General features: G+C 42.8%; 1 protein-coding gene and 1 pseudogene across 2 annotated transcripts in view; one reads left to right on the top strand and one right to left on the bottom strand.

Annotated features, from left to right (window-relative positions):
• The first annotated feature begins 5060 nt into the window (after positions 1 to 5060).
• WDR82 (WD repeat domain 82) overlaps positions 5061 to 21315 on the top strand; it is a 31292-nt gene continuing 15037 nt past the window's right edge. Inside the window, exons 1-8 of one of the 2 annotated variants that reach the window (XM_022572946.3) lie at positions 5064 to 5498; positions 9562 to 9659; positions 12405 to 12471; positions 18404 to 18503; positions 18912 to 19028; positions 19273 to 19428; positions 20246 to 20315; positions 20869 to 21011. In XM_022572946.3, coding sequence (XP_022428654.1) covers positions 5338 to 5498; positions 9562 to 9659; positions 12405 to 12471; positions 18404 to 18503; positions 18912 to 19028; positions 19273 to 19428; positions 20246 to 20315; positions 20869 to 21011 — 912 coding nt within the window. In that variant the 5' untranslated portion in view covers positions 5064 to 5337. Of the gene's footprint in view, positions 5499 to 9561; positions 9660 to 12404; positions 12472 to 18403; positions 18504 to 18911; positions 19029 to 19272; positions 19429 to 20245; positions 20316 to 20868; positions 21012 to 21315 lie in introns of both variants that reach the window. The other variant, XM_089919437.1, reaches the window with a different exon arrangement.
• LOC149748285 (deoxyuridine 5'-triphosphate nucleotidohydrolase pseudogene) lies at positions 16167 to 20688 on the bottom strand (annotated as a pseudogene).

Here is a 21315-nt window from a genome sequence, read left to right as displayed (position 1 = left end):
GGAAGATCCCACGTGCCTTGGAGCAACTAAGCCCATGCACCACAACTACTGAGCCTGCTCTCTAGCGCCCGCGAGCCACAGCTACTGAGTCCGTGTGCCACAACTACTGAAGCCCGAGTGCCTAGAGCCCGTGCTCCGCAACAAGAGAAGCCACCACAATGAGAAGCCCGAGCACTGCAACCAAGAGTAGACCCCGCCTGCCACAACTAGAGAAAGCCCGCACGCAGCAATGAGGACCCAACACAGCCAAATAAATAAATAAATAATAATTTTTTTAAAAAAGAAAACCTTTATAAAAAAAATAAAAACTTTCATGGCCTAGCAGAATCTTTGGAGTTGGTTCTGGGACACAGGTCCACCTTCTCCCCAGGTTGCCCGCCTCCTGAATAAAGCAAAATTTCCCTTTCCAACCAACTCTAGTTTCTCGAGTACTGGCTTTTGAGCAGTGAGCAGCCAAACCTGAGTTTGATAACAGCTTCACATATATACATAATTATCTATAGACAAGTCCAGGTTCTGCCACTTGCTGCTGGAATACCTCTCTTGGTCTCCATTTTTGCCTCTCATAGAGTCATTATGAGGCTCAAGTGAGATCATGTGTATAAATAAAAATGTGTGTGTATGTAAGATAATTGTTATTACAGCTAGACATCCTTTACTTTCTCCACACATAATGTTGCCAGGTAGCGACTGATTCCCAAGTGTTCGGACGAGTACAATTTTTAAGATATATTTATACTGCATGATTCCAACTAGATGACATTCTGGAAAAGGCAAAACTATGGAGACAGTAAAAAGATCAGTGTTTGCCAGGGTTTGGGAGTGGGGGAGGGATGAATAGGCAGAGCACAGAGGTTCTTTACGGATGTGAAACTACTCTGTTTACCATGATAATAGATACATGTCATTATACATGTATCCAAACCCATAGAATGTATAAAACCAATAGTGAACCATAATGCAAACTATGGATTTAAGGTGATTATGATGCGTCAATGTAGGTTCAGCCATTGTAACAAATGTACCACTCTGGTGAGGAATGTTGATAATAGATGAGGCTGTGCATGTGTGGGGGCAGTGCGTATACAGAAATCTCTGTACCTTCCTTTTCATTTCACTGTGAACCTACAACTGCTCTAAAAACACTGTCTTTTTAAAAAAAGAGAGAGAAAATGGAAAAAAAATAAATGGGCCAATTAAATACCTTGAATCCTTTGGCTAAATTCATTTGTTCAATTAACAATATATATTGAGTCAGACCTTGGCTGGGCTCTGGATAAAATGGGAAGCAAAATTACTTTCTGAACACATAATGGAATAGTAGATAGCCATTCAAAATGATTGTGTAGTTCTGTATTTATTGATCTGGAAGATGTTCATTGTATTCTATGACAAGGGTAGGTTATAAATAATATTATATAATGAACCCAATAAAAATATATTTCAGGGGAAAAAGTCTGAAAAGTTCTACATCAAAACAAATGTAACAGTAGCTACTCCTTTACACTATGTTGTTTTAATTATTTGTATTTTTTAGTTTTCTGCAATGGATGTGTATTTGCTTATGTGGGAAACTATGTATGTAAGTAAATGAAATAATGATTAAAAGGAAAGGAAATAGGGCTTCCCTGGTGGCACAGTGGTTAAGAAGCCGCCTGCCAATGCAGGGGACATGGGTTCGAGCCCTGGTCCGGGAAGATCCCACATGCTGCGGAGCAACTAAGCCCGTGCAACACAACTACTGAGCCCGTGCTCTAGAGCCTGCGAGCCACAACTACTGAAGCCCGCGTGCATAGAGGCCATGCTCCACAAGAACAGATGCCACCGCAATGAGAAGCCTGCGCACCGCACTGAAGAGTAGCCCCTGATGGCTGCCCACGTGCAGCAACAAAGACACGATGTGGCCAAAAATAAATAAATTAAATAAATAATTTTTTTAAAAAAAGGAAAGGAAATATAAAAAATTAAGGCTGATGCTCTTTAAGGCAATATGATTCACTTCTGACTGCAGTTGTCCCCTCTGTCCACCCCCCACTGGAGCCAGCCTTTCTGGGTCACTATTTATTTATTTATTTGGCTGCGTCGGGTCTTAGTTGTGGCACGCAGGATCTTCGTTGCAGCATGTAGGATCTTTCGTTGTGGCATGCGTGCTTCTCTCTCTAGTTGTGGCGTGCAGAATCCACAGCATGCAGGCTCAGTAGCCTTGCAGCATGTGGGATCTTAGTTCACTGACCAGGGATCAAACCCGCATCCCCTGCATTGGAAGGTGGATTCTTAACCACTGGACCAACAGGGAAGTCCTTCTGGGTCACTTTTTAAAGTCCAGCCTGTAAGGCACTGTTGGATTGGAAGCCAGGAGAGCCCCACTGTAACAGGCAGAGAGCCAGGCTAGGAATGTGAAACAGTGAGAATGTGAAAAAGGCTGAGCCATTTCAGGGTGCTCTTAAAATATGAAAAAATGACTTTTTCCATTCCAAAAATAATTCAGGAAGTCAAGTCTTGGGAGGGAGCTTCAGTCTAACAGTGAAATCTGGGAAAGGTACAGGAAGTACACAACTTGAAAGATATATTGCAAAGATTTCTTTTGCCTTACAACATTCAGCAGACTATGGCTGTTTCTGTGATTATTTTTATAGATTAAGAGGGCCCAAAAAATAGTATCTCACTGGGTATTCATCTTCCCAACCATTCTAAGACATGGCACCAGATCTGTCTTTGTTGCTGTCGAACCATTCAAAGCAGACTCTACATTAGCCTTTCTAGCCTGTGAAATAAAAAAAGCAGGAATTGCAGGGAAGTTTGTGCTCTGGGGGGCACAGAGGACTTTTCTTCCACTGCTTTGCAATTTGGAAAGTTGCCATGCATTCGGGTTCCACTCAAACAAGCTTTTTCCAGACCCCAGAACAAATTGTAGCCAGAAGCTCTGCTCTTTGTCAGGAGGCAATTGCAGCCCAGACTTAGCCAGGATCTTGCCCTCTACTCTCAGAGAACAAGTTCACTTTATGTGCAGGGATCCTGGTTCTTTTTTACCTGGGGATGGGACATAGCCCCTGGTTCTTTCCAGAAAGCCCCCAACTGTCCTGAGGTTTCTGTTTTGTTTTGGTTTTGTTTTGTTTTGTTTTGGTTTTTAATAAATTTATTTTATTTATTTATTTTTGGCTGCATTTGGTCTTCGTTGCTGCGCGTGGGCTTTCTCTAGCTGCGGTGAACGGGGAGCTATTCTTCGTTGTGGTGTGCAGGCTTCTCATCGCAGTGGCTTCTCTTGTTGCGGAGCACAGGCTCTAGGCACATGGGCTTCAGTAGTTGTGGTGCGCGGGCTCAGTAGTTGTGGTGCGTGGGCTTAGTTGCTCCGAGGCATGTGGGATCTTCCCAGACCAGGGCTCGAACTCATGTCCCCTGCATTGGCAGGAGGATTCTTAACCACTGCGCCACCAGGGAAGCCCAAGGTTTCTGTTTTGCTTTCACCATTGTCCAGGTTATATCTGATCTCTGGATATCACTTCTTCCTAGTATCAGTGATTGAAATGTTTCAGTCTTTCCTCTTCCCCTTTCCTTCTCTTTAGCCACTGTAGTTTAGTGAAGCAAAATAAATAGGCCTCTGTCTCCATTGTTGGAGACCCAGGCAATTAAACGTTTGAGGGGCTGCACACAAGTTAGAGATCTATGAACCCTCATAGGAAGTTAAAGCCAAGGCGCATGGTACCTATTTTGTGATCAGATATTGTTTTCCTTTGTTAGAGATCAACTTTCCTTCCTTTTAAGGCAAAGAATCCCTTATGGGAATCATCACAACAATCCCGATGACTACAAAGAGGATAATGCAACTGTTCTATATCTTGAATGTGGTGGTTCCACAACTGTATGGGGATTTTAAAACTCATAAAACTATCTCTGAAAAAGGCCGATTTTTACTGTACATAAATCATACCTCAATGGAGAACACTAACAACAATCTGGTTTAAGTAACATGCAAAAATGTGTAAGATACAATGCTAAAGCAGGGGGGAAAATGACAGCATCTACAGCATATGTTGATATATGAATAAGGAGGAGGATATCAGGAGAATTTAAAACTGTGCTTTGTTGAATAAGGAGATAATTTTACCTTTCAAAAATTTACTTGTGGGCTTCCCTGGTGGTGCAGTGGTTGAGAGTCCGCCTGCCGATGCAGGGGACACGGGTTCGTGCCCCAGTCCGGGAAGATCCCACATGCCGCGGAGCGGATAGGCCCGTGAGCCATGGCCGCTGAGCCTGCGCGTCCGGAGCCTGTGCTCCGCAACGGGAGAGGCCACAACAGTGAGAGGCCCACGCACGGCAAAAAAAAAAAAAAAAAAAAAAAATTTACTTGTAATTGATGCTATGAGTTTTTTGAGCTGTAAATATGTTTTAAAACTTAAAGATGAGTGTTTATAAAATGTGTGGAGCTGAACACTTAAAATTAGTTCATTTTATGCACTTTATATTATATATCAATTACAAAGTTTTTAAAGAAGGCTTAAAGAAAAGTTGCGGGTGGTGGTCACAAGAGTGTACATCCACATGAAAAAGAAAATTCACCCAAATGAAAAAAAATTCATCCACTTAAAATTTATTCAGTCTACCGTATAGTACACCTTAATTTAAAAAATACATAAATTTAAGTCTTCTGGCGATGTGGTGGACACGCGGTCAAAGCCCGACGGCGATGACTCATACACAGAACAGGCCTCCTGGAGCGCAGCCCACTCCCGCAGTACCTGCTCTCGCTCTGCCTGCGGCCGGGGCGCCTGCAGGGGGCACCCGAGTCTCTCGGGGGAGTTGCGGCCCCGCACAAAGACCCGCGGCTCCCGGGAACCCAAGGCCTTGGGGCCCAAGGCGGGGAAGGACGTGGGAATCCCCGCCCCTCCCGCCCCCCAGCGGGTCGGGGAATCGCCGCCTCTGGCCACCCAGCCACACCACTCCCCGCCGGCCGCGCTGACGTCACCGCCCCGCCACCCCGCCTCGCTTTGCAGTTCCCGCCCCGCCCCCTTTCCCGGCTGGCGCCGCGGTGAGGCTCCTCGCCCTCGACTTCTGCCTGTCGCCCCAAGATGGCGGACACAATGAGCCGGTGCCGCGCCGGTTGGCCCTGAGGCGACAGTGAGGAGGACCGGTCTGCGAGACCCTATAGTCCCGGCAGAAGAGTGTTGCACAAGCAGGAGGAGGAAGAGGAGGAGGCGGCCCGACTGTCGGCCGCTCTCCAGCCCGCCGCCGGCGCGGCGCCGCGCCCGCCCCGCCCGGGTCGGCCCCTCGGCAGCCCGCCCGTTCGCCGGGCTCCGCCCCGGCTCTGCGCCGCCGCCGCCGCCTCCAGCAGCCGCCGCCATGAAGCTGACCGACAGCGTGCTGCGGAGCTTCCGCGTCGCCAAGGTGTTCCGCGAGAACTCGGACAAGATTAACTGCTTCGACTTCAGCCCCAACGGCGAGACGGTCATCTCGAGCAGCGACGACGACTCCATCGTGCTCTATGACTGCCAGGAGGGCAAGTGAGTGCGCCGGTGGCCTTGGGCCCGGGTCTGAGTCCCTCCCGCCCTCCCTGTCGTGGCCCTGCGCTCCCCCCGCGGCCCGCCCTCTAACCGGGTCTGGCCCGCGGCCTGTATTGCACATTCTCCCGCTGGGGCCGCGTCCCCTCAGAAGCCGTCCGGGAGACCATTTTTTTTTTCTTTTAAAATAATGATAGCAATAACAGTAATCATATATTTGTTTTGTCTGCCTTCGGTCTCCTCACAGAGAGCCTTAGCATCTCTGACCAAGCCACACCTTGACCTTGACCTTTAAACGCAGGGTCCGCCCACCGCTGCCCCAGCTGGTAGCTTTAACGCTCCTCTGACTCCGTCGAAGGTGCCAGTCGGCTGTGGCCCCCGCGCAGAACCGCAGAGGCTGCTCTGCTGCTTCGTTCAGCAGCGGCAGCTCGCTCTTTCTGCCCTCTGCTCGGTCACCTCGATTCAGCCCTGGCACTTCACCCGACCCCTGCCCCTCAGCTTTCCGCCGCCCTTCTGCCGGAAGGCCGCGTGGGTTGCAGTTGTTGGCTGTCAGGATTTATTTGTTGCCTCTTTGGGACCCCTGACATTTCCTTTCTGGTCCAAATCATTCTCTTGCTCCCTCAGTCCTGATGCCCACGTTTATAGTTAACTTTTTACCTGCATCCGAAACTTTTCCTTTTTGCCAGACACACCTGGCTGTCGCATCCCAACCTGAATGTGAACCTCCTAGTAGAACAAAGAAAGCATCGTCTGACAATTTCGTGTTTCTTCTTATACTTTTTTAAAAAATTATACTTTATGGTCCTCTTGGACTTATCATAATTCCGAGTCTGATCATGACATTTCTAGGTTGTCCCAAGTCCTATGGAGACTCACCACACCTGTATCTCTGCAAGATCTTAAAAGCACAGCTTTTTGCCTTTTTCCCTGGGGACCTGTCAGCTTCCCCTCACCCCCGCCCCAGACTTGCTTTCTCCAAATCCTTGCTAAATTGTGATCTCCTTTTTGAATCCTTGGGTTTTTCTTTACCTTCTCCAGCTGTTCCTTTACTCTGTTTTGTTTAAACCAATGTCTTCTATAAACTTTCTTTTGGAAGTTGTCTCTTCATTTGTGAATTTGGTTATCTGAAGTAATGCTGTATTGGTCTGGGCTATTTTGTTCTGCCCAATTTTTTCCCATTTGGGCTGTGGAAAAAGTATTATGTAACTGGCTCTGGATCTGCTTGCGGTATGTGGAAGAGTGGCCTATAGTGGTGGTCCTGAGGGAAGAGAGAATTGTTAGCTGGACTGATGCTGAGAGATGTGAGTCAATGTTATTCATTTCATAGATGGGTTTTCGTCCAGGTCCGGCCACTTGCATTAGCCTGGAATAGAGAGTAACGTATAAAGCTAGGGTGGAGATTGGGGTTGTGGGGTACTGGAGCTAGAAGTGAATTGAAGCTGACTTGCTTGAAGTGTTTAGTGCTTGTGCACAGATTAGAACTTCTCCCTGGATGAATTTGAGGATGGAGATGTATATCCTCATTCAAAGAAAATGAAGGTTGTGGCAGCATTTCTTCACAGTTTCTCTCCAAATACTGCATAATTTCTGCGGTTGGTAGGAATGACATTGACTTGAAGGCTGTCTTGTTAAAAGTGAAATGTTAATTTTATAACATAATGCAGTTTATGCAGTTTATTCATTCATGTAGCATTTTTACATAATTACAAACTTGCAGAAAAGTTACATCATTGTTTCAAAGAACTCCCAGGAGCCAATAATTGGTTACATTTTGCTCTGTTTGCTTTGTCATTCTCTGTAGATACACACACACACACACACACACACAATTTTTTCTTTCCCTGAGCCATTAGAGAGTAATTTGGAGGTATCAAGTCCCTTTATCCTAAAACTTCAGCATGGATTTCCTAAGCACAAGGACGTTTTCTTAGGTAACCAGAGTACAGTTATCCAAACTAGGAAATTTAACATTGATACAATAGTATACAGCACGCTCTTTAAAATATTCGTATGGATTAATTGTGACCTTGTTTCATTGTGATCTGTGGTCAGAGAGCAACCTGATAGGAGACCTGGGTTCTAGTTTGGCCTTGCGACCAGGTATGTGACATTGGTCAGATCACTTCGCTGGCCTCTAGGAATCTGTGATCCTAAGTGGTAATGTGAAGAAAAAATTTGCCACTAGTGTAGGTCAAACCAACATTGGAAGAAAAGTAACATTTTCTTGGAAGGCACAGTATCTTTATTAGATGGTACTAATGTTGGGAGTTTGAAAATGGCTAAAATAAGATTCTTTATGCTTAATATTTTTCATGTGTACTGTTCACTTAAACTTGCTTTGTAATAGAGTTCATCCATTGAGTGATTTTTTTAATTTTAATTTTTTGGCTGCACTACATAGCATGTGGGATCTTAGTTCCCCAACCAGGGATCGAACCTGCTGTCCCTGCATACAGAGTCTTAACCACTGGACCTCCAGGGAAGTCCCGAGTGTTGTTTTGTTTTTTTTTTTTTTTAATTTGAAAGTATACAAAGGATATTACCTGTGGTAGGTGATGCGAATTATTCAGAGAGAAGGATTTAATATTATTTATTCGTACCTGATCACCAGAATCATAGTTTGTGCAGAGAAGCTTACCACAATATTCGTGAAAGAATGTTATGCATAAGCTCTGTAAGATCCTCTGAAATGGATGCATTAGGATCTTGCTTTCAAACTAGGAAATTATATGAGGTAAAAGATTTATGTTATTAAGAACAAATTCTCAGGTTAATACTGTGGATATATTTGGATATGGATATATTTGAGACAAATAGGCCGTATATAAGTGGAACTGAAAATTTTCCTTTAACATTGGTTCTTCAGGCTCTGTCTTCATTATTGTAGGGTAAATACTGAGATAAGTAAGCTTCTGTTTCCATTGGTAGGAGCAAAGTCAACTATCTTTTGAGAGCAAGCACACATTCACACGCACGTTCACTCAGTCACTGGTTACCACACAGTAACTACATGGCAGAACCCAGGGTGGTGGACTTAACAAGGTAGCATTTGAGCTGTTCTTTTTGTTTATTTGATCTTTCAGTAAAGGTAAAAATGTGGAAAATTAAGTGCATTTGGAGTGAGAAGTCTTGTTTGTAAATAGGTTTAATGTAGGGAAACCCTTGACGTCACAAAAATTGAAAGTGCAAATGATTAAAGTTCCCTGAGTCATCTGATTGTTTAGCATCTAGGTTTCAAGAGGCTTTTACATTGACAGGGTGAATTTCCTTTTCATAAATTAAATTCTTGATAAACATTAATATAGGATTTATGAAATTCTCCTATACCTAAATGTAGAATATTATGAAGTTTTTGGTTAAATATTTTGCTGAGATATCAGTTTCAGCTTGATCTTCAAGGTGCTATAGAAGAAGATAATATTTAAGGAACTTCAACAAATGGACTGATAACCTCTAGCTTAGAAATATGTGATTTTACATTTAAGTAAAGAGAAAAGAATCAATGACTAGTTTTGTTAGGGAGAGTGAGGTTTGTCTTGTAAAAGGCTCAGTAAGTGCTTTGGACCTGTAAGAGAGGATGGAAATATTAGGTTATATTAGGAAAGGCAGTTTTGCATCTGGTTTCGGTTTTGATAAATCATTTCTTCTTAAAGAAAGAGCTTCTTTCCAAGTGAATGGCTTAAGTTCTGGCCTCATTGGTCTGGCGTATTCCCATTTTCCTCTTTTTTGTAAGTTATGACTTGTTTTGTGTGTCTTTCTTCCCAAATAGATGTACTTCTTCTCAAAGTTTACTTTTGAACATTGTAGTAAAGGCTGATTTGAGCCCTCAGATTTACTTCCACTTCCTAACTTTGGCATTTGGTATTCAGAGGTGAAAGCCTGTTGCACTTGATTGATTGTTTGTTTCCACCCTTTTGGAAGAAATTCTGTTTCTTTTCAGTGTTAGAGGTTACCAAGAATCTTCACCCTTCCCACATCATTCAAGTGCTTCTCTTTATATGAAGATCCTAGATTTTGGTGATGGAGGATTTTGATGGTTTTCTTTCTCTGTCCATTTCCTCATCAGACCAAAGAGAACCCTGTACAGTAAGAAATACGGCGTGGACCTCATCAGATACACTCATGCAGCAAACACAGTCGTTTACAGCTCTAACAAAATAGACGGTAAGCAAGCCTTCTTTTTAGGAAGTTATGGTCATGGTTTCCTTTGTTAAATTGTTCACGGAATCTTTGTGAGTACTTCTGTTTGGTTATAGTTACTTTAAATTTTCCTATGATGTTAGCTGTGCTAATATTGTTATGACTGAAGGGATGCTGGAAGCAAGCAAGCCATTAGTACTTCTGAAGGACTTGAAACTGAGTATGAAAGGTCTCCAGTTTAGAGTGGAGAGTGGAAATAGGAAGCCACAAATTGTATTTACGGTTTGAACTTCTTGAAACGAATACTTTTTGAAGAAATAAAAGGAAGGAATACTTGACAGCAAGTGGTAAACAATGCTACCTTCCTCTTCAAAATATATAGATTTGAGAAAAGTTTTACAGATGCTTGAGTTATGGTAGTTTAGCAGACCTTAGAAGAGTTTTTGATGTGTGCCCAACCATTTATGGTCTGTGTCACAAAGGACAGTATACTGACTTTAGTTATCTTTGATTCCAGGGACACTTTTTGATTTGAATTTTATCCCTTTTTCCTTTTATTTATTTATCTTATTTTTTTTGGCCTCACTGCACACATGTGAGATCTTAGTTCCCCAACCAGGGATCAAACCCGCGGCCCCTGCATTGGCAGCATGGAGTCTTAGCCACTGGACCACCAGGGAAGTCTCTCCCTTTTTCCTTTTAAATAAAGTTAATGTCTTTGAAGAATAAAGACTTATTTTTAGAAATTAAACTTGTGAATTTCTTTCTCTAATAAAGGATCTCTGCCTTTACCTGCTTTTCCTCTGGGATAAGTCATTCTCAGTTGACAGATTGTCTTGGAATTGAGCTATAACACTTTCATGTTAGGACTTTTTTTTTTTTTTTTTAACTTATCTCATTGATTTATTGATTGTTTCATTTTTAGCAGTACGATTTTTCTAATGTCATTCAACAAAGATTTCTTAGACCGCTGTTTTGGTTATGCCTACCTCAGAGCAGATGGGTAGAAGTCTTTTTTTTTTTTTTTTAAATGAGACTTTTCTGCCTGTACTTGGTTTTTAGTAAGTATATCGTTTATACTTTTCATGCCTCTATTTCAGAAGTGGTTTTCTAAGTAAGCAGTGCAATTGATGCTTTTGGACAAGAATATAAAACAGGATCTTGAGGAAATATATCTCTGTGATCATCTGAATGAATGGTATATTTCTTCTGTTGGGGTATATTTCTTCTGTTGGGGTGTTTTTCTGGGTGATTAAATGAGGATTCTCCAAATATGGTGCAAGATGAGGCAAATGTGTGGCACTTGCAGCTTTGCTGCCAGGCCTCTGCTGTGAGGATGTTGCCTTTCCTGTCTCGAGTGCATCCATCCTGAAGAGTTCCTCCAACGCTCCGTATCATTTTGCCTGATTCCAGGCTGAGGTAGTAGTTTGTACAGTTTGAGGGTCTATGATACCACCCGGTACAGGAGATAACTGTACAGGCCACTGCCTTGCCAGGAACAGCGCACCAGCTACCGAGTGGGGCGGAGAGGATGGCGACGCCCTGCTCATCTCTGGGAAAACCAGGTAATGGGGAGGAAGTCTTTTTCTGCTTAGGGCACGTGAGTAGTTCCTAGCAATAGAACAACCAGGAATACTCTATAGTTGTCATTCGAGAACTTTGAACATGTTTTCAAAGAAAACCATATTTAGTTTTGGAACATACAAAGAGTGCCTTTTTCCCTCTCCCAGGTTAAATGCCCTTTTATTAGTACCCCTGTGAACCACTGGGATGACTTGGTGCTTTCAGCCTTTTTGTTCCTGTGTTGTGTTTGCCTCCAGAATGTTCTTTCTATGCTTTCCTTTCTGTATTTTGGCCCCATTTCCTATAACCTTTTTCTCAACAATTGTTTCTTATTCCTAGTCTTTTCAGGGGCATTGTACTTTCCAGTTCTCTTCTTTATGGCACTTCGTTCCCTTCCCACCATCATCATTTTTTGTTTTGCTTTTTCAGAGGAATCATTTGGTTTTTAAGAGTATTTGTCTTATTTGCCCCAAGCACAAATCTCTGTGATTATTTCTTTCTTGGATATTGTCAAATTCTCACTGCTATGACTTGGTATAGTTCATGACTTTGATTTTTAAATGTCTTGTGATCTTTTTAACCTAAATTTTCTCATTTCCTTTGGCCACTTTATAATTCACTTTTCTGCATAAGGGACCATTGGATAGTTGGTTAATTAGAAAAGAAGTAGTAGAACATTAATTCTCTTTCCATTTTATTTAGTTTTAATGTAAATTGTGTATCCAGTTTACATTAAGATGAGGTGAGGGTTGGGTTGACATGCTGTTGGAGAACGCTGGACAAAAGTATCTTATGCCAGAATCCAGCCTGATCCTCACCTCAGCATGGCTGTCTAATTCTTTGAGTCTATTTCCTCAGTAGCCATATGTTTTTCTTTAAGGTTTGCCATTCTGTGGGCATTAAAATTGTTGTGAGTTTTTTTTTTTGGGGGGGTGCATATTTGCAGGACAAGTTTCATTGTAACTATGCAGAAGCCAAAGATTGGCAGCAATAGTGATTTTAAACATTGCTGTATATGCTGTCAACTTGAGAACTCTGCTTTTGAATTACGTGAAATCTCTAGTCCCATGAAAAGTAGTTATTCACACCTTGCTTGGATTATGGAAAACAATGAATTCTTTGACCTTGTCTTTTCAAGATGAAAATGCAAAGTAAATTCCTTTAAAAATAGTAGGATATCATCATGCCTTATTTATCTTCTTACAGATACTATCCGTTACCTGTCCTTGCATGACAACAAATACATCAGATACTTTCCTGGACATAGCAAAAGGTAAGACGCACGTGTTACAGAAGTAGATAGTTCTTTTATCCCTGAGGTTATCCAGAGAATGAAAGAGTGGAGAGATTTTATGAGTGAACTGAAGCTAGTTTCTCACCGCTGTTTGGCATACCTCTTAATCTTCTCTTGTTAACCTTCCCTAAACAGTCAACTCATGATTAATCGAGGTTGTAGAGGCCAGGGGTAGGACTTCATAGATAAACCGAAACCTCAGTTAAAACATTAATAGGAAGAATGTGAATTAAAGATATTCAGTGGAAACCTATGTAGTAAAAATAACATTTGGCATTTAGGGATCCCAAATATCAGACATCCCTTAATGAAAGTACATTTACATGTTTGAGGCCTTCCAGTATAGGTGGCCCCCATTTCAGCATGACCCTGCTCTACATAAATGTGTTCCACATGAAGAGCTTAATGAATATGTAAAAAAAATTAATAAAATTGTTGGCTTCCCTGGTGGCACAATGGTTAAGAATCCGCCTGCCAATTCAGGGGACACGGGTTCAAGCCCTGGTCTGGGAAGATCCCACATGCCGTGAAGCAGCTAAGCCCGTGCGCCACAACCACTGAGCCTGCACTCTATAGCCTGTGAGTCACAACTGCTGAGCCTGCGTGCCACAACTACTGAAGCTCATGTGCCTAGAGCCCATGCTCCGCAAAACAGAAGTCACCGCAGTGAGAAGTCTGCACACCGCAACAAAGAGTAGCTCCCGCTCACCGCAGCTAAAGAAAGCCCGCATGCAGCAACAAAGACCCAATGCAGCCAAAAATAAATAAATAAATAAATATATTTAAAAAAAAATAATAAAATTTTCCTTTCGTACTTTTTGAAAGTCAAGAAACTTGTTTCCTTATTTTTTTTTTTAAGGTATATATTTATTTATTTTTTTTTTGGCTGCGTTGGGTCTTTGCTGCGCGCGGGCTTTCTCTATTTGCAGCGCTCGGGGGCTACTTTTCCTTGTGGTGCGCAGGTTTCTCATTGTGGCTTCTCTTGTTGAGGAGCACAGGGTCTAGGCGCATGGGCTTCAGTAGTTGCGGTGCATGGACTGTAGGGCATGAGGGCTTCAGTATTTGTGGTGTGCAAGCTCAGTAGTTGTGGCTTGTGGGCTCTAGAGTGCAGGCTCAGTAGTTGTGGCGCATGGGCTTAGTTGCTCCATGGTATGTTGGATCTTCTCAGACCAGGGATCGAATCCGAGTCCCCTGCATTGGCAGGCAGATTCTTAACCACTGAGCAACCAGGGCAGTCCCCCTTATTCTGTTCTGTAATGCAGGTTGCTTCTCTCTGTCTCTTATCCCAATTCCCTTGGTATTTTTCCTCCAGTTTTTCAGGTTTGGGCTGAATGTTAAACACATTTTCCCTTGGATGATATATTAATCATTGGTGCTTTCCTTTGCAAATGTACAGTAACCCTGTATAGCTTGGAGTGATTCAGAGCCCTGACAGGAGGTAGACCAAGAGCACTGTTTTCAGCTGCACTTCTGATTGGGCAAGGGCATTTCTGTGTTGCTGAAGATAAGAGGTGGCAGCTGTTGGTTACTGTGTAGTTCAAAGAATGGCTTGTGACAAGTAGATGTTTTTGCTTGTTTATAGTCAAATTAATGTTCACAAATATACTGTCTGTAATTAAGAGTTGATTGCAGGGCTTCCCTGGTGGCGCAGTGGTTGAGAGTCCGCCTGCCGATGCAGGGGACATGGGTTCATGCCCCAGTCCGGGAAGATCCCACATGCCGCGGAGCAGCTGGGCCCGTGAGCCATGGCCACTGAGCCTGCACGTCTGGAGCCTGTGCTCCGCAACGGGAGAGACCGCAACAGTGAGAGGCCCGTGTACCGCAAAAAAAATAAAATAAAATAAAAGAGTTGATTGCAGTTGTTTGAAATTCTTTCCAATCTTCCCAGTTGCCCAATCTCTTGACCTCCTGACCTCCTGATTCTTAATAGATGACTTTGTCCCTCCTTTTTTGAGAAAATCAAGGCCATCCAAAATGAGTTCAACTCCTCTTTCACCTAAACTCCTTTCTTCCTTAGAACACTTTCCCTGAGAAAGAAGTAGCCTTTTCTTCTTTGAGAAAACCAACCCCTCTGTTTTTACTTCTGTCTCCTTACTGGACTTTGCTGCCCACAAACTTAGTTGGTCTTCTAAATTTATTTACTTTTATTTATTTTATTTTTGGCTGCGTTGCATCTTCGTTGCTGCACATGGGCTTTCTCTAGTTGTGATGAGCGGGAGCTACTCTTCACTGTGGTGCGCAGGCTTCTTATTGCGATGACGTCTCTTGTTGTGGAGCACGGGCTCTAGGTGCACGGGCTTCAGTAGTTGTGGCACTCCAGGCTCAGTAGTTGTGGCTCACGGGCTCTAGAGCGCAGGCTCAGTAATTGGCGGCACACGGGCTTAGTTGCTCCATGGCATGTGGGATCTTCCCCGGGCTGGGGCTTGAACCCGGCAGGCGGATTCTTAACCACTGCGCCACCAGGGAAGCCCTACTCACCAGGGGAAACCTACTCGGTCTTCTTTATCTTCCTTATATTAAATTTATCTCTTGAGCACGTCACCCACTTCTTTTCGCCATCAAACATAAAAGAATAATCTGCATATTCCCTTCTCCACCTCCTCATACTCATTCACTGTTTAACTCACTCATCTAAGCCAAGCTGTTTACTCCGCTTTCCCTGCTGCCTCCAGGTAAAATCCACTGCCTGGGACTCTTTGGTGCTTAACCTCTCAGTAAAACTTTTTTTCCTTTGGCTTCTCATCTCGGTTCTGTTTTTGCTATTTTTTGCCTCTCTTTCTCTTTTTGACTCTAAACAAGGTTCTACCCTAGCTTTTTTCTCCTTCTCTTGGTATTTGGGCCATCACTGATTTCATTCACCTCAGATAGCTTCCCAAATCAGTATTTTCAGCCCATGATTTCCAGACTCAACTTCTACCTACAGGTCCAATACTCCATCCATCGTTAAATTCCTTGGGCCAGCTCCTCTGTCTGCCTCATGTTTCTTCATCTCTGTCCCTTCCAATTCTCCCGACTCAAAGTCTCTGTTACCTGTTCACTACTTTTTCCCTGCCTTCACATCCAGTGAGTTGTTAAATCCCGTTGATTCTACTTAGGTTTAACCTCATGTGTCATTGTGCTCCATACTCCTTTGCTTCTGTCCTAGCTCAGGTAAATTATTGTCAACTCCTAATCTCCCCGTCCCTCAACATCCTGCTTCTGCACCCTGTTTTTACAGCTCTGACCACAGCCTCCCTCAAGAAACCTTGGAGTCAGATTCTTTTCCCTCTGACCCATTTTCCCAGTGTTATCTCCCACCACTCCAGTTGAAGTGAACTCTGGGCTGCTTCCTGAACTGCTTCATGCCTTCCTATCTGGCAACTTCCAGAAAGGCCACTCCCATTGAAACCCTGTTCACCACAGGTGCTGCTTCTTCCTGAAAGCCTTCTCTGACCCTCTCTTGGAGTTGTCTGGACTAGACAGTTAAGCTTCCTTAGAGTTGAAGTCTTGTTCCTCCTTGTATTCCCTCTACCTCTCATCGTAGAGCCTTGTGCCAAGATAGACTTCCTCTGAACTTTTGACCTGAATACTGTGATGTAAAATTACATGTTCATATGCATTCTGCTCACTCCGTTTTATTACCACCTCAGCATTCCCAGGAAATTTTGGCTTATAGTATCTTTTAAATTTTTAAGTTGATGATCTAGTGCAAATGTTAATTTAGTTATATTGGAAGAATTTTTTTTTTTTGGTCAAAAACTTTAAGAAAAAATACACTTTTCCATTTTTTACTCATGGCATACATTTTAATTCTTTCTAGTGGAACCAAAACTTCCTGAACCCCTTTCAGAGTCATCCAAAATTTGAACTTCTTCTATTTCTACATTTAAAAAACCCATTCACAAATGAGCTGTGCAATTTGATCCGCTTTTTTTACTCCAATTTTTTTTTTGTCAAAATGAGACAGTATAGCACCAACATTTCCTCTGTAATCTTCACCTGTGACACCAGCTCCTTTGTCTGTGAAGCGTTTTTTAGCCAAGGCAGAATGTGGAACTACTCTTCCATAACACCCAGAAGGAAGAGCCATCTGAGTGTCCATTTTCACAAGGGCTTCCTCTATGTACTACAGACTTATAGGCACTGTACAGGTCATAGCCCACGGACCTCAAGGATCCCTCTGGTTAGGGCCGTGGCATGCTCCAAGAAAGAGGCAAGTAAAGTGGAGTCACATGCCATCCTTCTCCACGGGCTGGGCCCAAATGCCGGGGAGATGATGGGTGTCTTCAACGCAGAGCGTGGCAGAGCAAGAACATGAGCAGAGGGGACAAGAGAGCTCAGGATGAGGCCTTGGAAGAAGTGTTTTTCAGTGAGTGACTGGTGTAACCATAAGAGGGGACCCATATCAGAAATATAGCATAGGCTATTAGCATAGGGCTGTGGTTCTCTTAGTGTGGGGCCCAAACCACCAGTCTCACCATCACTGAGGAGCTTGTTAGAAACACAGATTCTCAGACCTCACCCCAGACCTACTGGATTAGAAATTCTGGCAGTGGATCCCAGCAGTCTGTTTTAACCCACCCTCCAGGTGATGCTGGTGCCACTCAGGTTTGAGAACATCAGTATAGTCCACAAACCTCCAGTTAAGGAATCATGCTTTTTTTTTTTTAATTGAGATACAGTTCAGTACCATAAATTCATCCTTTTAAAGTGTACAATTCAGTGGTTTTTAGTATATTCACAGAGTTGGGCAACCATCACCACTATCTAATTCCAGAACATATTCATCACCCCAGATAGAAACCCTGTACCCATTAACACTCCCCATTTCCCCTCTTCCCAGCCCCTGGCAACCACTAATCTACTTTCTGTCTCTATAACTGCCTATTCTGGATATTTTGTATAAATGGAACCAGATCATATGTGGCCTTTTGTGTCTGACTTCTTTCACTTCATACATGTTGTAATATGAATCAGTACTTCATTTCTTTCTTTTTTATTTATTTATTTTTGGCTGCGTTGGGTCTTCATTGCTGCACGGGCTTTAGTAGCGGTGAGTGGGGACTACTCTTCGTTGTGGTGCGCAGGTTTCACATTGCGGTGGCTTCTCGTTGCGGAGCACGGTCTCTAGGCTCGCGGGCTCACTAGTTGTGGCTCGCAGGCTCAGTAGTTGTGGCTCGCGGGCTCTAGAGCGCAGGCTCAGTAGTTGTGGCGCACGGGCTTAGTTGCTCTGCAGCATGTGGGATCTCCCCAGACCAGGGCTCGAACCTGTGTCCCCTGCATTGGCAGGCGGATTCTTAACCACTGCACCACCAGGGAAGCCCCAGTACTTCATTTTTTTTATTGCCAAATAATATTCTTGTATGACAATAACACGTTTTCTTTATCCATTCATTAGGTGATGGATATTTGGGTTGTTTCCACTTTTTAGTAATTATGAATAATGCTGTTGTGAACATACATGTACGGGGGATTTTTTGGACATATGTTTTCATTTTTCTTGGGTATATACCTAAGAGTGGAATGTTTGGATCATATAGTAACTCTAACTTTTTGAGGAAGTATAAAACTTATTCAAAGCAACTGTACCATTTTACATTCCTACCAGCAGTGTATGAGGGTTCCAGTTTCTCCACATCCTCACCAACAGTTGTTATCTCTCTTTTTGATTATAGCTTTGCTAGTGGGTATGAAGTGGTATTTCATTATGATTTGATTTGCATTGGAATCATTTATTTTTATGCTGTAGCTTTAAGTTGCTTTTTTATACTAATTGCCTTTGATTGTTCCAGATTGCTTGCGTATGTGTTTCTTAAAATGGAGTTTTTAGGAGAACACATATGTATAGGTAGGCAGGTAAAGTGGTTTAGAGTTCATATCCAATTTTTGTTAATATTTCACTTCAACTACTATTTATCTTGATGCATTGCAGGGTGGTGGCCTTGTCCATGTCACCTGTGGATGATACTTTCATTTCTGGGTCTCTTGATAAGACCATTCGGCTCTGGGATCTCCGGTCTCCTAACTGCCAGGTAATGTTACCTCACAGTTACACTTTAAGCGTTTTCAACTCTCCCTCTCAAGGAAGGGGGAAAGCAGTGATTCTTTCCTGGGATCCCAGAGTCTTTAAATTTTGGAGAAGATCTTTTCCTGGTAGGTAGCTGGTAATTAAGCTAATACCTTAATCCGGTGCATACTTATTATGATCTGTGGCTTAGTGCTTTAAAAGCAGTTTTCCTGGAGCCTTTGAGCTATATATTTTAGACTCCAGGGATTTGTTTTTATTTGAATTCAGTGTCTATAAAATTATACAGTTAGGGTTGATCTGAAATCAATTGCATGGAGACCAGGTTTTTTTTAACTTCATTTTAGTTAGTTTTGTGTTTGCTTTTGGTAGCATCCTGGGTTCATTAACTTTTTTAAAATTTCTTTTTTCTCAGGGTCTCATGCATTTACAGGGCAAGCCAGTTTGTTCTTTTGATCCAGAAGGATTAATTTTTGCTGCAGGTGTCAATTCTGAAATGGTCAAACTTTATGATCTTCGCTCTTTTGATAAGGTAAATCTTTGAATCTTTGAACCGTCTTGATATTATGGAAGTTTTGAAGGGTGAGATGGACATTTAAGAGCCTTTTTCTACAGTAGAGGAGGTATGTGGTAGATATTAGAAAGTGTCAGAGCAGTACTTCATCTTCTGCTTTCCCTAGTCAAAAAGGAATCTAAAGGGATAGAATGAGATTTGGCTCTGGCAGAAGGAATTATTGATGTGCCTTGGGCCTAGGGCTGCTGTCTGTCTTTTGCAGGGGCCATTTGCGACATTTAAGATGCAGTATGATCGGACTTGTGAGTGGACAGGGCTTAAGTTCAGCAATGATGGCAAACTCATCCTCATCTCCACCAATGGCAGCTTCATCCGTCTGATCGATGCATTCAAGGGAGTGGTGATGCATACGTTTGGGGTGAGCTGACAACTTTTAACCGTGTTTTTTTCCCCATACTCTACCTTTTTTCCATGCTCATCCCTTCTGAGAATTGTGTTAGCTAGTTGGTGGAGACCGGCAGTTGTCCTTGGCTCACTCATCGAGGCATGGACTTGCATTTTCTTCCTGCACGTGGCATTATTTCTTTTGGATTCTGAGACATTCACTTCTCACCCAGTGACTCAAGTTTGGTGTTTAGATAATATAATAAACTTCTGACCATAAACATTTTCTTGCCCCCTTGAATATGGAGTTGGGGATAAGGGGGTGAATTGTAAAGGGTGGTAGCCAAATTTGAAACCTTGATAGCACTGTGCATGAGGAAGAAAGGGTTTCACAGAAAGGAAGGTGATGTATGTACTACAACATGGATGAACCTTGAAAACATTATGCTAAGTGAAATAAGCCAGACACAAAAGGACAACTGTTGGACGATTCCACTTTTATATTAGTTTCCTAGAATAGAGATAGATAGTAGAACAGAGATTGCCAGGGAGCAGGGGAAGAGGGAAATGGGGAGTTACTATTAAAGATTATGAAGTTTCTGTTCGGAATGATGAAGAGGTTTTGGAGGCAGAAGATGGTAATGGTTGCATAGCATTTTAAGTATACTTAGTGCCACTGAACTGTACACTTAAAAATACTTAAAATAGTAAATTGTTATCTATATTTTACTGTAAAAAAATTTTTTTAATCAAAAAAGAAGAAGAAGAAGATGTATGTGCTGGGGTCAGTGTTTGTAGGCCATTATTTTTTGTTAATGGCACTGTAATGAGAATTGTTCTGCTTGTTTTAGGGTTATGCCAACAGCAAAGCCGTCACACTGGAGGCCTCGTTTACTCCAGACTCGCAGTTTATTATGATTGGTAAGCTTCCTTTATCCCCCCGCCCCTTGGGTGTTACTTATCTGGTACTGTGCATTATGTTATTTCTGTTAGTTTTAACTAATTTAAGATATTATTTATTATCCTTTTGAGATAGAGTTTCTCAGATTTCTGTGTAGCACGTTATGTCAAAGGTATAGTGTCTTTAAACTGTCCTGACTTTGCTTTCTTTTCTGGGAACGGGCGTTAATGTTGGTCTTCCCTGGACCATCATAGAGTTAAACTCTACAAGCACTGATGTAACCCTTCATTCAGTCATCTTAGTGTAGATGTTCGTAGGGTGATCGTATTCAGCCCCCTTTTTAAATGAGAAAACTGAAGTTAGAGGGGAAGTGACTTGCCTAGGAACAAATAACTAGGGTCTAGATCAGTTCCCAAAGTGTCTTTTCTTCACTGCCATTACTCCCTCTCCATTTCTGCTGGTGGCTGGGTCCTGAAGCTTGGCCTCTCTCCAGATGTCAATCCATGTCTGTTTGCCACTTGTCTTTGTATTGTGCCTTGAGCTGTTGTTATATTCCTTGATCATTCTCTTCAGGTTCAGAGGATGGCAAGATCCATGTCTGGAATGGAGAGAGTGGTATAAAAGTAGCTGTGTTGGATGGTAAACACACAGGCCCCATTACCTGTTTGCAGTTCAACCCCAAGTTCATGACCTTTGCCAGTGCTTGTTCCAACATGGTATGTGAACAACGGGAGATGTCCTTCATCTAGGGGCCCTTTCCAGTTGGGGTGGTGGGTCCTTCAATGAGCACAGTGAGCTGTGTTCTAAATAGGTACAATTACAAGCACGCAAGTTCATGTTTCTCAGCTGGTGGCTATTTCACCTCTATTATCTGATCTTTGGTTGCTCTGGTCTTTCACTTTTGCTCTTCTTTCCATGACCTGGGATCGCGAGCTCCCAGGAGATCTTAGGCCAGTTTTTTTGCTCTGGCTCCTGGTTTTATGCCCAAACTACCTGGGGCTATGCCTCACAGCGTTTTGG

This window comes from Delphinapterus leucas, chromosome 10 (genome assembly GCF_059928025.1).
Source record: "Delphinapterus leucas isolate spDelLeu-1000000601 "Yukka" chromosome 10, BTC_Dleu_Yukka2, whole genome shotgun sequence".
NCBI classification, from domain to species: domain Eukaryota; kingdom Metazoa; phylum Chordata; class Mammalia; order Artiodactyla; family Monodontidae; genus Delphinapterus; species Delphinapterus leucas.
The sequence above is the reverse complement of the archived record's forward strand: the minus strand, read 5'-3'. Positions and strand labels throughout refer to the sequence as shown.